This window comes from Brachionichthys hirsutus, chromosome 3 (genome assembly GCF_040956055.1).
Source record: "Brachionichthys hirsutus isolate HB-005 chromosome 3, CSIRO-AGI_Bhir_v1, whole genome shotgun sequence".
NCBI classification, from domain to species: domain Eukaryota; kingdom Metazoa; phylum Chordata; class Actinopteri; order Lophiiformes; family Brachionichthyidae; genus Brachionichthys; species Brachionichthys hirsutus.
In genome coordinates, this window is record NC_090899.1 from 4707621 (window position 1) to 4721484 (window position 13864).

Genomic DNA, 13864 nt, shown 5'->3' on the forward strand with positions numbered 1-13864 from the left:
GATTTGGTTCAAATGCTCCCAGCCTCCACGGTCTTTCCCAGCATGCACCGGCCTCCCCTCCTCTGCTGGGTAAGTTACAGTCAGTCTGTAGCATCTGCTCCCTGCACCCCCTGCTGCCAAATTACAACACCAGCAAGGGACGCGAGTCGGGCACAGACCTTAAAGTTCAGCAGCCTTTGATTATTTCAAGCAAATAAAGGCCAGTAATTAGGAACGCACGTCAGGAGATGGGCATGCAATCAGTGAATATTATGTTTTCATACCGAGCTAGGACAAAATAAACATGCAAATTTACTCACGTTTGGGCATTTAACACATTTAAGTTAAATTTGCCCACATATAAAACACAAGTACGGCTGCAATAATTCCATTAGCCTGTTGTTGGCAAAGTGTCTTTATATAATCACACAGGAACGTACCCCTCTCATCTTTTCGGAGGACAACGCGTGGGAGATGGAGTGGGCAAAACGGAGAGATTAACCCCCCCTCCTCCCTCCCCCTCATTGCTAAACTACTGTGCATGAGATGTCAATAAAGAGAGGAACGCTGTAAACCAGGAATAGTAGGTAGGAGGGAGGCAGAGCGCAGAAGGAGACTGACAATAAAAGATTGATTACAGGAGAATGGAGGCGGCAAAGTATGCAACACGACACACGTCAAACAGAACGAGACAGAAAAAACACGGCATAATTGTAAATAAACATCAGGCAGCCGTGGTTCAGTGGTGAGGAGGAAAAGGACAAGTGATGGAAAATGGAACAAGTGAGAAGGACATGGAGAGGCATGTGGGGTAAATGCCTGGACAAGCTGTGACAACTCATTACACACCACTGTCCAAACACAGAACGCAAAGCAGACATTCAAACCCGCTGCTACTGATGGTAGAAATAACCAGGGGACAGACAACCCGTCCACAGGTCTGTTGGAATGGCTGAGACGGGCAGCAGCAGACTTAACCTAGAATCAGGTTTATTTATCTTGATTCTATGTCAACAGAACACTTTTAGTTTGGTGCCAAGTACCAATAGCTTAAAAAAAAATTAAAAGAAAAAAGTGTACAAACAAATGCAAGGCATCAATTCAGATGAAGGATTAAGACGAGGAAACAGAAGTTAGGAAACTACGGACGACATTAGTTTCTGAGACGTGCTCTTCGGGATGTGCGGGCGATGGGAGTCGTCACTTTCGGCGTCTCGCTCTCCGCCATGACAGCTTCTAAAGAACAAAAATAAAGATACAGTGAAGAACCAGGACAGGCCAAGGTGCTCTGGTCCTCGAAAACACAGAAGAAAATGCCACAATTCTCATTAGATTATGACCGAAGGAAAATCTTTGCCTCCAACATTAATTAAAAAATTCACATAATTGTCCAATTCTGTTAACATAAAACAGACTGACTGACTTGTAGCTTAAATGTTGTTTTCTATTAAATCTATCCTGAGATTTTGGGATCAGTTCTGCTTTAACGCACAGCTGAAGAGTAACTGTCCCAAATATTAGATGTTCTGGTCCAGCACGGTGCACCAAACACTCTGGAGTTTAAAGTACGGACCTGAGCTCAGCTAAAGCAAAGAAAAATACCACTGAAGCAAGAAGCAGAGAAAATGATTTAGGCCGAGTCAGAGAGAAAAGGGTCGATGTTTTAAAGCTTATGAAAAAAATAACATATTTAATATATATATATTTTTAATTCTAATTATCTGATCATTATTAAATAGAAAGAGCTATTATTTGAAAGGCAGAGTCGTACTCTAACATTCCATTTAATAAATATATTCATCATTCATCCACTCATAGTGAATATTTATTAAGACGGCTGCGCTGACCTTCATCTTCCTCTTCATCGCTACTGAAAGTGATCACAGGTTTCTTGGAGCAGCGAGATTTCTGAGGCGTCACAAAACAGTCATCAGAGAGAGATCCAGGAGTCTTTGCTTGACCTGTAATATAAATGAAGAAAAGGTCAAATCTAAAAAATAGTTCTGTGTGCAGCTTTGAACCGGACCCTTAGTAAGATCTAACGGACCTCTCTTTGCTCTGGAACGGCCCCTGGTCGGCACGGGCGTCTGTTTGACCGTCGTTTCCTCGCCCGTCTCTGGGCTTTCCACGTTCTCCAGCCCCCGTGTGTGAACCGCCGTCAGCCGCTTTTCAAACTCGCCGACCTGGGCCTGGGGAGCGAGCAAGTCACCATCCGACGTCCAAGATGTCAACGAGGACCCGGTTTTAAACAACGCGTTGGGCGTAGCACCTTGAACTGGGGTTTGGCCCCACGGCGGAGCTTGGTGCTGATGGAAACCAGAGGCTGGTAGACCCCAACCTCTGTTAGCTTATCGCTGTAACATTCCCAGCATTCCTGCAGCCTCTTGAACCCACGCTCACACATGGACAGCAGAGACAAAGACATGGCCAAGTCGCACCACTGACGCTCCGTCCTGAGCGACGGAGGAGGAAGAGAGACACGGGGATTAGGGCCTAAACTTGATTAGAGGCCATGTGACATGCATAGAAATTCTAGGTTTATATAAAAGCTCATTACTCATGAATACGGCTTTGCCCTGGCATCTAGACCAAATCTCATTTCCCAGGAAACTCTTGTACCTTAAATTAATTTTCTATTGTGTAATATAAAATGTCATCCTTTTGAGTACGGATGAGTCAGAGGCAGGCTGAAGCCTGGCCAGGCCAATTGTCTTTCAACAGTAAGTTTGGCAGGTGATCCGTGCCGTAAACTCTCTCAATCAATACACGTGTAACGCCTACTAATTACCGTACCCTCATCACACACCAGTTAGTTTAGAAATGAAATAACCACCAGGGCTGACTCAGAAAGGGCCAAGAACAAACACTTAAAGAAGCAGGTCAAAGTGGTGAAGATGAGGAAAGCGGTCGGGGATAGACTCACTTGGCAGTTCTAAAGCGCTGACACAGTTTCTCCACCAGAGACTCAGTTTGCCTCTCTTTGGTGATGTATGAGAATAACTGCCTGGAAAACACACACAGACATCACCGTTCGCCCATGGGCTGCTGGGACGACCTCATTATCAACGACCAAGGCAGCGGGCAGAGAACCGGAACTCACTTCATGATGGTATTGAAGTCCTCGGAGGTCATTCCTCTCTCCGGGTCAGACAAGCGGCTGATGATGTCTGGCAGCAGGTTGTAGATGGCGTTGTCCTGGTGGGAGACACCAAGACGACGAATGAAACGTCCCAATTATTGAGATGCCATTAAAGGTTATTGATGGACGTGTGTGTGTGTGTGTGTGTGTGTGTGTGTGCGCACCTTGGTGGACAGCTCGTTGAAGAAGTTCAGGGCCAGGCTGGTAATGTGAGGCTCCGGGTCAATTAGCAGCACAGCCACCTCGCTGACTTGACCCTTGACCTTGAGCACGTCCTTAAGCACCAGCTGAGTAAGAACTGTGACAGCCGTCTGCCTCACTGAGGGAACCTCATCACTGAGCCTGGAGGACAAGACGGCAGGAAATGATCAGCGGCCTTCTCTTCGGCAAGGAGGAGTTCCATTATATCGGCTTTGAGGGACTGAGAGCTACTTATTATTGCTGCACACAGAACAGTGCCGTTCTAAAATCATAAAGATTTGAACCCGGAAGGATGTAAGAAAGTTAACGGATTAATAAAATCATTTGCGTTAATTATTCAGGGAACTGTGGCAGGTTCATACGACGATGATTCATACAAGAGGCATCGATAAAAAATATTTATCAGCCTTTACTTACATTTGAAGAAAAAGTGGCATGAAAATTATTAATGCCCTCAATGATCAATAGAAATGCCTTATTGGCCATTACAGGAATCAAACGCTTCCTATAATTACTGACCAGTTTGTCTGCCTTTATTTTCCACCAGCCCAACAGAATTTTAAGGAAACCAAGCGACTGTGACTGAACACAATGTCACAGGGCAGCCCCTGACGGGCCAATCAGATACCATCCCAGCGCTAATTCAGAGCTACATTCACCCACGTCCACAGGACAAAAGAAACCCATTAAACAGGGTTTAAACAGAGCAGGACTCCATGCAGAGAATATCTAACACCTCCACAAGCCACAGCTGAAGCTTACAGTAATGAACATGGCAATTAATCCTTACTGCTCTTATCAGGAGTTTCCAGGGCAGCAGCTTTGAGAGCAGTGGCGGTACGGGTGCGTGGGAGACTATTAGGAAGTGCTATAGCATGCTTATCAGCTGGAAAACACTACAAGGGTAATGCCACATTAAAAAAAAGAAACTATAACGGCATGCTTTATATATCTGAAACACCTCATTGTGAGCATTATCAACCATTAAATTAAAAACATACATCAAACAGAGCAACTTCAACTTTTAAGTTTGCTGTGGGGGAAACAGGAACCATGGAAACAACCACGAAGTGTTTTTCTTTAATTAAAGCATACCCACCCGTGTAAAACCGGTTCCCTTCAGCTCACCCAAGTGGTCTGTGTAATTACCACACACACACACACACACGTCATTTGTTCAGGTCGCAGCCTGTAACAAGCTGCTCATTAAGCTGTCCCTTGTCTAAAATTGACCTCATCTGGAGCTGGTCCAGGACTCCACCCAGTTCACCAGTGGGCGTTGCGTGTTCTACTGGCCACAGCGCCTGCAGCAGTCCGAATACCAGGCCGGAATCAGCGCTCGGCTTCATGCTGAGGATCTCAACGCTTGTCCCTTCCTACCATTAAAAGTTGTGATGGGAGAAGAAAACTCTTTCCCATCATGTGGCTCAGTGGAGCAACGCTGCAGCCGTAACACTTCAGTAGCCGAGATATGGATGAAGGGGGGGGGGTGTCCTTTACAGTAACTGGTACACACTCCCAGCTCAGCAGCCAGGTGGGGGCCGAACCTCATAAGAAAACCAGCCTACAGATAACGACGATGAGGTGCCACTGCGACAAATTCTGTGTCTTACATTCCCAGGCTGACTTGATTGAAAGTCAGCACATTTACCTGGCGTAGAGATTCTGTGTCCAGGGTTCCAGGATGTTTGGAAAACGAACGATGAGGTCTCCCAAGGCGATTATGGCATTAGCCCTGACCACAGGGAGCGTCGAGCGTTCCAGCACCGTAAACATGAGACGGATGTTTTCTTCACACACGGACGGACTGAAACAACGAATAAAAAAAGAATAAAAAAGGTGTAATCCAATTATTTTTACTGCAGTCCAAGGAGAGGAAGTGAAGGATGCCTTCATGAAGGTTTTGTTCAACCATTTTAGAAAAAGTTGTTGATTTAACAAATCAAAGTTTTGTCAAATAGAACATTACCAACACAACAGCTTCCTAATAAGATCCACATCATCTTAGCAAGCTTGCGCACACACAGGATGAGAGGCTACACCAGCAGTGAGTCTACCTGATCATCATGTACTGAGAGAGCGCCAGGCAGGCAGCAGTGGTGAGCTGGGGGTGGGAGTAGCGTCCCGGGGAGCTGCAGACTCTCACCAGCAGCGGAAGGAATGCACACAGCAGGTTTTCCTCTGAACAGGCAGACGGCAGGGAGGAGACGTTAACCGAATGAAAATCAGGTGAAGTGCGGCTGTTTAATGCAACCCAAACAAATCACCAGCCAGTAATTCAGTCTCGCAGATCTTTCTGATAAGTTCAGCTTCTGTATCTTCAGCGGAGGCACCAACCAACCCCAGATCGTCCTCCATGGCGCTCTCAGTAGCCGCTTGCTGTTGGACGTAAACATAACAGCTCAACCAAAGGGTCACTTCTCTCTGCAACATGTTCTATTAAAATTAAAACAAGAGCAAAGACGACAAAAATATAGAGATCAAGGAGAAACCTTTGTTCTCTGAACGCAAGCATTCGCTGAAAGGTGTATGACATCATCATGTGTCATAACAACTTTTGGAAACAGGCTCAGAACGTCAAGCATGATGACATCACTTTTATCCACACACGTCCCACTTTAAAGTACTGCCGGTACTTCATTTCAAGAGTACTATTAACGCAGCAGTACAGGCGCCAAACCCCTTCACCTTAGCTTTGTTGGATGGGCCCTTCTCCTCCTCCCTTTCCTCCGTTTCTCCTCTCCTCCTCCGCAGCTCGGTGCTCACGCTGCGCTCCAGGTGAGACACCTGCCAGAACGCCACGCAGCCACACAGCGCCAGCATCTGGGCCAGACACACACTGTTCACTGCAAGAGACACACACAGGATTAATAATATGCTGAGAGAGCACCGAGAACACGACACCCCGCCGGGCTCACCTTGTTCACCGTGCTCCTCCGACTCCTGAGATCCTTCTTGCGTTTGGCCGGCATCCCTGTCGATTTCGCCGCCTTCTGCAATCCGATCCAGCAAGAGGCGAGCGCTGCGCTGGAGGAGCCGGGAGCACAGCTGGTCGGGCGATTCCGCCAGGAAGTAGACGAGACGGACGGCCTGCTCCATGAAGCTCTGCCAGTAGGGGCTTTCCATCGCCACGCCTGGAGCAAACGCCAACAGAAGACGTGAGCAAACAGTCAACGGCAGGCGGGACGAGGCTGCCGTCGATTCGTTATTTTGTTTGCATTTACCGTCAGCGATGGCTTGCGTGAGGCAGGTGAAGAGCTGATGGTCCTGGGGCAGTCTGAATGGCGTGCCTTTAGATTGCTGGTGATGTTAAGATGTACGAGGCCTCTGTTATCAAGCTTAATATTTATTGCAACACAGAACTCATTTTCAAGGGACTGAAATTCACATTTTCAAAAAGGCAACAATTGGCTTCCTACCCTGACATGGTCGGTGACGCTGCAGATGGTGATGACCGTGTCTCTCGCCAGAAGAAAATCTTCAGTCGCTTTTTCTCCCAGAGCCCCCGAACAAAGCGTGTCAATATTACTGAGGACCACCTCCCTCTCTGCCCTGTAAGGTTCATGCACAGAAATACAAAATAGGCATCAAGTACGAACTTTATATTCGCATCGCAACGATCAAGTGAAGCCACCACATCTCAGCCGTGCATCGGCCCACCTGCTGTGCACTGGCCCTAATCAGTCTCGGATGCAGCCCAGGAGCCAAGCACTAATGCGAGTGGGGGGGGGGGGGGGGGGGGGGTTCGGAGAAGCTCATAAGATTTAATAGCTTATGAATGCCGCCGTCTGGACGAGGGGAGGCAGCAGTGTGGGCGGACTGCAGATAGAGTCTGTGCTCATTCGTCCCTACAGCTGCATTCTTTGGGGTACACTCGGGGAGGAACTTAAAAACGTGTACATTCAGTAAACCGTGCTGGCAGAGCGCCAAGCTCCGCGGTCGTGACTTTGATTGTAATGAAGAGGAGCCGTTCCTGAGTCTGTGCGCTGACTGAGGGGACCTGCTGAATGTCAAGTAGATGCAGCAGGACCATAAAACAAAAGGAAGAGCCCGAGAGCATCTTACGTAATGCTTTGAAAAGCTGTTTTGTCAAACTAAAACAGTGAAGTATATATACAAGTATAATATATATTTTCCAACAGATGAAGAATCCCAGACATTTTAATCACATCGTAAACAAGTCATGCGAAAAGCTAAAAGCTTATTTGGATGTCGCATACTTGGGAATCAAACAAGCTGCAGCGCATCACTTGAGGTAAAACGGCTGACCGTTCATAAAGCCTGCACACGAGCAGGAATCAGACGGACCCCCCCACATAATCGGCCCATTTAACAGTGAAGACCAGCTAACATTAGTGTTACAGTAATAGAAAAATAAAAGTGTTACCGTGCAGCCATGCCCAGCAGCAAGACCGCAGCTCGCCTATGCAAGACAGAAGTCTCACGTTTGCCGGTGAACCTCTCCCACAAGACCTGCACGACAGTCGACTGGAGATTACTGCTGGAGCCAAAGAACTCCTGCACCTGTGCAAAAAAACCATCAATAGGTTCAACAAGGGCATTAGGGCAAGAGTTAGGCCATTACCACAAACAGGCCCTCAATAATCCGTTTACACACAAACTATTCACTGGAGTAATAACAGCTGCTCACTATTTCCTCCAGACACTGGATTGTTCCCAGAGACGCATCAACCATCAGCTCGGATAAACTGTCCACAAGAGTCTGCGCTTTCATTCTAAGGAGAAGAGAAGCGTTATGCGTTTAGGTTTGCTTGAATCACACACGTATGGCCGACCAGTAATTATTAACACATAATGCAGCATTAGAGACCTGACGGTGTCTCCCTCGGGGTTCAGATACAGTCGTCGATAAGCCTGAACCACAGCATCTTTAACGGCCCCATCGGCGGCCCACACCAGCGGCAGCATCTTCCTGACCCCGCTGACAGAGTTGGCGATGCTGAACTCGCACACCGTCACACAAAACTGTACGGCTTCCTGAACCACTGCAAACAAAGACTACAGCTGTGAAGAGTTGGAGCATTAAAAGGTGGTGGACCAGGCTGCTCTCCGGGGAATACGGCCTCCAACCTGAAGTAGTTTTCCAGTACAGCATAGAGTTGATGATACAGATCGCCCTTTCCACCTGTAAGGAAAAGGTTTCGGTGTCTCTCAGGTATTGCACGAGCATCTCCTGCTTCTTCAGCTCAGATTCATCCCCGTCCTTCTCCGCCTCCTTCTGCGGGGTCGGTGGTAAGTTCTGGCTGACCTCAGAGTCGTCCTCGTCAGAACCTGAAAAAAAATAAGAGCAGCTAAACAAAAGGATTAAGAACCTACTGCACATGAACTAAACCACACTTCTATTGCCGTCTGCAGCATAGTAATGCCATTACACTCTATTCTTGTGACCGTTACGCTCTCGGACGTCTTAAATTAACTGATTTTTGATGAGTATCTCTAGAAATTCTAGGCTTACCTTTGAAAATCAGAGCCATTGTGTTCATCAAGGTGTCAGGAGTGACCGTGGACAGAGACGCAAATATCTCAGATTCAGGGAAGCAGGCGTGGGCTCTTACACAAAGACGCACAGCATTCCTACAGAGATGAGGAACCTCACATTATTGGCTAATTGACAGTGTGGCAGAGAAAATATACATCAGATTGTGATTTCAGACAAATGTTTCCTCACGGCAACACCGAAGGCCGATCAGCATCACCTGTATTTGTTGACGCGGAGGTACTGAGCAATCTTCACTGCAGTTGCTCTGTCACCTTCCTCCACATCAACATCCTCTTCCTTTTCCGTTTCACTTGCGGGCTCCAGCGCCGTCCCGACAGTGGTGAGCAGCTCAGGCGTCATGGCAGCCCACAGCTCAGATGCTTTAATCACCGCCACTGATGGAGAGAGAAGAGGAGAAGAGCAGGGCGAACACGTTAAAGTTCATGTCAAATCCTCCCACCAACCATTTGTGCAGGTAGAAATAACTGATTCAATGGTTGTTGTTTTTTTTCCCTTTCTCACAAAGAGAAATAAAGTGTATGCAAAAATCCTGCATTCATCCGAGAATAAAAGGACCACTGAAGCAATTTGAAAAAGGAACATCTGGCACTTCACAAAATGCAACAAATTGCTGCTGGGTCTTTCTGAAGTTGTGAATTCTGAGATCGTTTTTAAAAGGGACAGCGAGTTCCCGAAGTTGCCCTCAGATTACCAAAGAAGAAACTCACAGCTGACTGAAGTAGAAAGAGAGTTGGGTGAACTACCATGCCGAATAAACAAACATGTGCATGCGCGCACGCACGCACGCACGCACACACGCACACACACACTGTATGCCTCATCGCCACTATTATTCCACAGTTACTTTTAGGGAATAATTTGGGGACGAGTCAGATCACTGTAGGCAGGCCCTTACAGCAGAGCAGGAATCCTCCCCCGCGCTACCAAGATTACCCGCCGATCACGGCAAAGGAGAACCCGACTCTCATTCAGTCAGCTCGTATTCGCCTTGGTCTCATCACTGGGCAAACTGTGACCGAACACGAACGCTCAAAGTTTTCATCTCTTTGACGACACAAGAGTCATCCTCACCTGGCGCTTTCCCCTCCAGCTTCTCTTTCATCTCTCCGAGTTTAGCCGTCTCTTTCTCCAACGGCTTCCTCAGATCCGCACTGCTCAGCTGAAAGACAAGCAACCATGACATTGTGAAAATCCTAAGAACGTCTACAATCGCGGGTCCAAAGCGCGCTGAATCATTTACTTTGCAGCTGTAAGGGTTGTGTGCGATGAAGGCCGCCAACAGCTGGATGGCGTTCTTCACTGCATTTATAGATTTGTCCATCAGCCGTCCCACGGCGAGCTCCATCACCTCGCTGTACCGACACAGCGGCAGTGCCTAAACACATACACTTTTTTAAAAAACTCAGAGTAACCATACTTGTCACTTTAAAGATGCGTTGGGAGTCTGAAAACATACTTGGCTGTTGACGATGCGCGTGAAGACCTGCAAGACACGTGCCCTGACGTGGGAATGCGTGTCGTGCAGATGCTCCTGCAGAGTGTCAAAGAAGCGGTCGCGGTCGGCTTTACCAGATTCATCAAGCCCGTCGCCACACAGGACCCGCACCAAGATCTCTCCAAGCACCTCGCACACAGCGACTCGCATTGTGTGGCTCTGGAAAGAAGTCTGCATATAATCTCATACTTTGCACTGTTTAAATAAATAAAATTAAAACTCAGAACTTTTTAAATAAGGATTTATACATTTAGCAAACACAAAAAAAACGTAAGTCACAGTTACTGAACTTCACCCTCAGATTACAATAGGAGGCAATTCATTGCTAAAGAGAACTGATTAAACTCCTTCCCCCACACACAAAGACACACAACACAGCCAGCTCGTCAACTTCGTCCAGCAATTACTGTATTGTGACTTCAGGGGAATAATTTGGGTTGAGCCGGGTCACTGTGGGCTCAGGCTGGCCCTTACAGCAGAACAAGAAGCCCTCCTTGCACAGCCAAGACTACCTGCCAGTAAAGGCAAGAAGAAACCAACTCTCCACACTAAGGTTGCATTTGATTTCACCCCATCACAGGGAAAAAGCAGAAAAACGCGAGTGTGTATAATGGACTTTCACGACAAATCAAAGAACGTGCGCCTTTTAAACTTATTCCCGTGAACTAGAGAAACTCTGTCGCATTCTCGGATCAAAACTTCTTTAAAAAACAGAATGAACATGTTCATGTATTTAGTACCTCTCCTTCCAGGTGTGTGATGAGCACACTAATGTTGGGAATCATCAATTCGGGAATGAGAGCACCGAGTTCTGAAAGGAAGGATGCAAAAGCTTTGACTCCTGAACCTTCTCTGGAAAGTTCTTCACTCGACTTCTGACCAATTTCCCTGGAGGAATGGGGGGGGGGGGGAAGAGAAAAAACGAGGTATGAAGGTCCCTTCCATCACATTTCTACAATAGTCAAAGAAATGCTCACATGAAACATAACATGCGGCATTGGTTGTGCCTGCAGACCTTACTACTTCTCCAGTGATAGCCCTGGCTCCGTAGTCTGTGCTCCACACAGATACTGCCTGAGCAAACACGGAAGACAACTGCTCAAAGTGTTGCAGCAACTGGATCACCTTTACACTGGCGCCTGTAAGAGTCGAGGGTGTGCATTAAAACCAAACCATCATAACAAGCCTAAATTAGATTTTTATGCTGAACAGGTTGCATCATGGTATTATTTGCTCTTTACACACACACACACATTACATTCTTGACACGAACACGCTATGAAATCTTGTCCAGTTTCTTGATATGACAGACTGACCTAGGAGGTGATTGTATTTCTTGATTAGCACCCCCAGTAGATGGATGACAGAATCTCTGGTGGGCTTACTCTTGACATGACTGATGGTTGGGTTCTCAAGCAGTTTATAGCAACAGCAGGTCACACAGCTAAAAAAGAACGAGACATAATTAATTGTGCTCATGTTTTAAATTCATGTTTTAGTTTTAAATTATCTTGATCTTTATTTTCTGCTCATGTAAATGTGCTTCTACATTGTTGTATGGTGGAACACATTTTATTGCCCTGATGCGCAATTAAGTGCCTCTTTGGTTTATTATGCGTTTCTGAAATGGATGTCAAACGCTATCAACCTTTCTGCAAAAGAAATTCTACCCACAGGTATAAAAGTAACCTCGATGTTTTATTCTGAAGCTAATAAAACTTGAAATGGATTCTGACTGCACGAAAAACCAGACTGGTCACCTGTGCCCTACAGTAAGAAATAACTGATACCCCCAAAATCTAGAAATCAACTTACCGGAATGTCATTTCATGAAGTTCAAAAATTACAACTTTATCTACTTCAACGTGAAATCTTGAGATCATTTTTAAGGGACAACGAGTTCCTGAAGTTGCCCTCAGATTACCAAAGAAGCAACTCACGGCTGACTGAAGCAGAAAGAGAGTTGGGTGAACTACAATGCCGAATACAATCACACACACACACACACACACACACACACACACACACACACAACCACTCAGGCGCACACTGTATGCTTCATCACCACAAATATTCCAGTTACTTTCAGGGAATAATTTGGGGACGAGTCAAATCACTGTAGGCAGGCCCTTACAGCAGAGCAGGAATCCTCCCCCACGCTACCAAGATTACCTGCCGATCACGGCAAAGGAGAACCCAACTCTCATCCAGTCAGCTCGTATTCGCCTTGGTCTCATCACCGGGCAAACTGACTGAACATGAACAAAGAATCAAATGTGTTCACGTTTGGGGGCGCCGTGCAATTTTCACAAAAACGTTAAGCCTAAAGCGCTGAAGCGTCAAAAGCTTCTAGAACCAACACGAGAAATACCTCACGCTTTTGAAGTTACGAGAGCAAAGCTTGCTAGAGATCCACACGTAGCCGAGTACCTGATGAACTCCTCCTCCACCAACGACAGGTTCCAGAGAGAACGGATATCCAACTGGAGGAGCTGGATGAGGGCCTGTAACACCCTCTCCCTCTCAGAGTCCCACTGCAACATCTCTCCGCTACCTTTGCCCTTTTTACCACCCTGCACAACAAAAGCGATAGAAAAGGTTACCAGTTTAAAAAAAACACCGCATGCTTGCAAACAAAGATACCCACGTATTATTCAAAGGTATTTTGAAGCCTTATAATCATACCTTCCCAGGCGCCGTGATGATACTCTGTCTATAGGACTCGCTCTCGAGAAGCTCTGCGAGTTTACACAGCAAATAGACGCCCATTTTCACTGCATTGAGCTTCTCCTTGCGCTCTGCGGCCGAGACGGACACGGTGACGAGAAATGCTGGCAAGGAAGAGGACAGCCCAATAACCACTGAAAGGAAGAAGAAAGACGGCGAACACGTGACTATCCAAGCACATAAAGGATGCATGTATGTCTATTTAAAACAAATATAAAAAGATCAAACCTTGTATTAGTAGCTCCAACGTATCCTCTTTCACAGCAAGCTCCGCTGAGTTATAATGCCTTTAAGGAGTAAACAGCTTTGTGTTATTAATAACAGTAACTTCCTCAAGCTGCAGCTGATCAATACTTACTGCAGCACGCTGTAGCCGGTGTCAAACTGCTCCAGCACACACGAAGGCCCCTGACTCCTCAATGCGGCCTTAAACTCTGCGTGAGCGAGACCCAACATTTAGCAACAGAAACACAAGCTAAAAGCATCCAGACCTCCAGCACGCTCTCCTCTTACTGCCGAGATGGGCCGCCAGCTGTTTGGGGGCCACGACGTCGTGGACGACGTACTGGTTAATGCCGCCGGTCTTCACCAGGTCTCCCACGCACACGGGCACGAAGAAGTCCCACGACATCCCTGCGTCGGAGAGGGTTAGCCCATAATTAGCATTGTGAATTCGGCACCGCTACGTTAATTTGGAAACGGTGCTTTGTCTAACTGTGCGTGCTTTGCAACGAAATTAAGATATTTGATCAATACGTAGCTTCGTTGTTACGAATTAGCTAAACCAAAAGCCGGCGACGTT

General features: G+C 46.8%; 1 protein-coding gene and 2 non-coding genes across 3 annotated transcripts; all 3 read right to left on the reverse strand.

Moving 5' to 3' along the window:
* Positions 1-1132: 1132 nt before the first annotated feature.
* ncapd2 (non-SMC condensin I complex, subunit D2) lies at positions 1133-13693 on the reverse strand. Its single transcript, XM_068759520.1, has 31 exons — positions 13576-13693; positions 13421-13496; positions 13291-13349; positions 13021-13196; positions 12766-12908; positions 11652-11779; positions 11351-11474; positions 11076-11223; positions 10297-10494; positions 10081-10215; positions 9912-9999; positions 9037-9214; positions 8796-8914; positions 8411-8611; positions 8151-8325; positions 7971-8055; positions 7707-7843; positions 6739-6871; positions 6544-6619; positions 6247-6453; positions 6014-6165; positions 5587-5698; positions 5377-5500; positions 4971-5126; positions 3283-3460; positions 3080-3174; positions 2903-2983; positions 2249-2432; positions 2027-2168; positions 1827-1940; positions 1133-1215 (listed from the first exon to the last, which is right to left on the reverse strand). The coding sequence occupies exons 1-31, from the start codon at positions 13691-13693 to the stop codon at positions 1133-1135; spliced, it is 4125 nt and encodes a 1374-aa protein (XP_068615621.1).
* On the reverse strand, positions 9518-9846 carry LOC137917864 (small nucleolar RNA U85). The gene has a single exon (XR_011106678.1). It is a non-coding gene; the product is annotated as a small nucleolar RNA U85 (small nucleolar RNA).
* LOC137917860 (small nucleolar RNA U85) lies at positions 12246-12580 on the reverse strand. Its single transcript, XR_011106674.1, has one exon. It is a non-coding gene; the product is annotated as a small nucleolar RNA U85 (small nucleolar RNA).
* Positions 13694-13864: the final 171 nt, after the last annotated feature.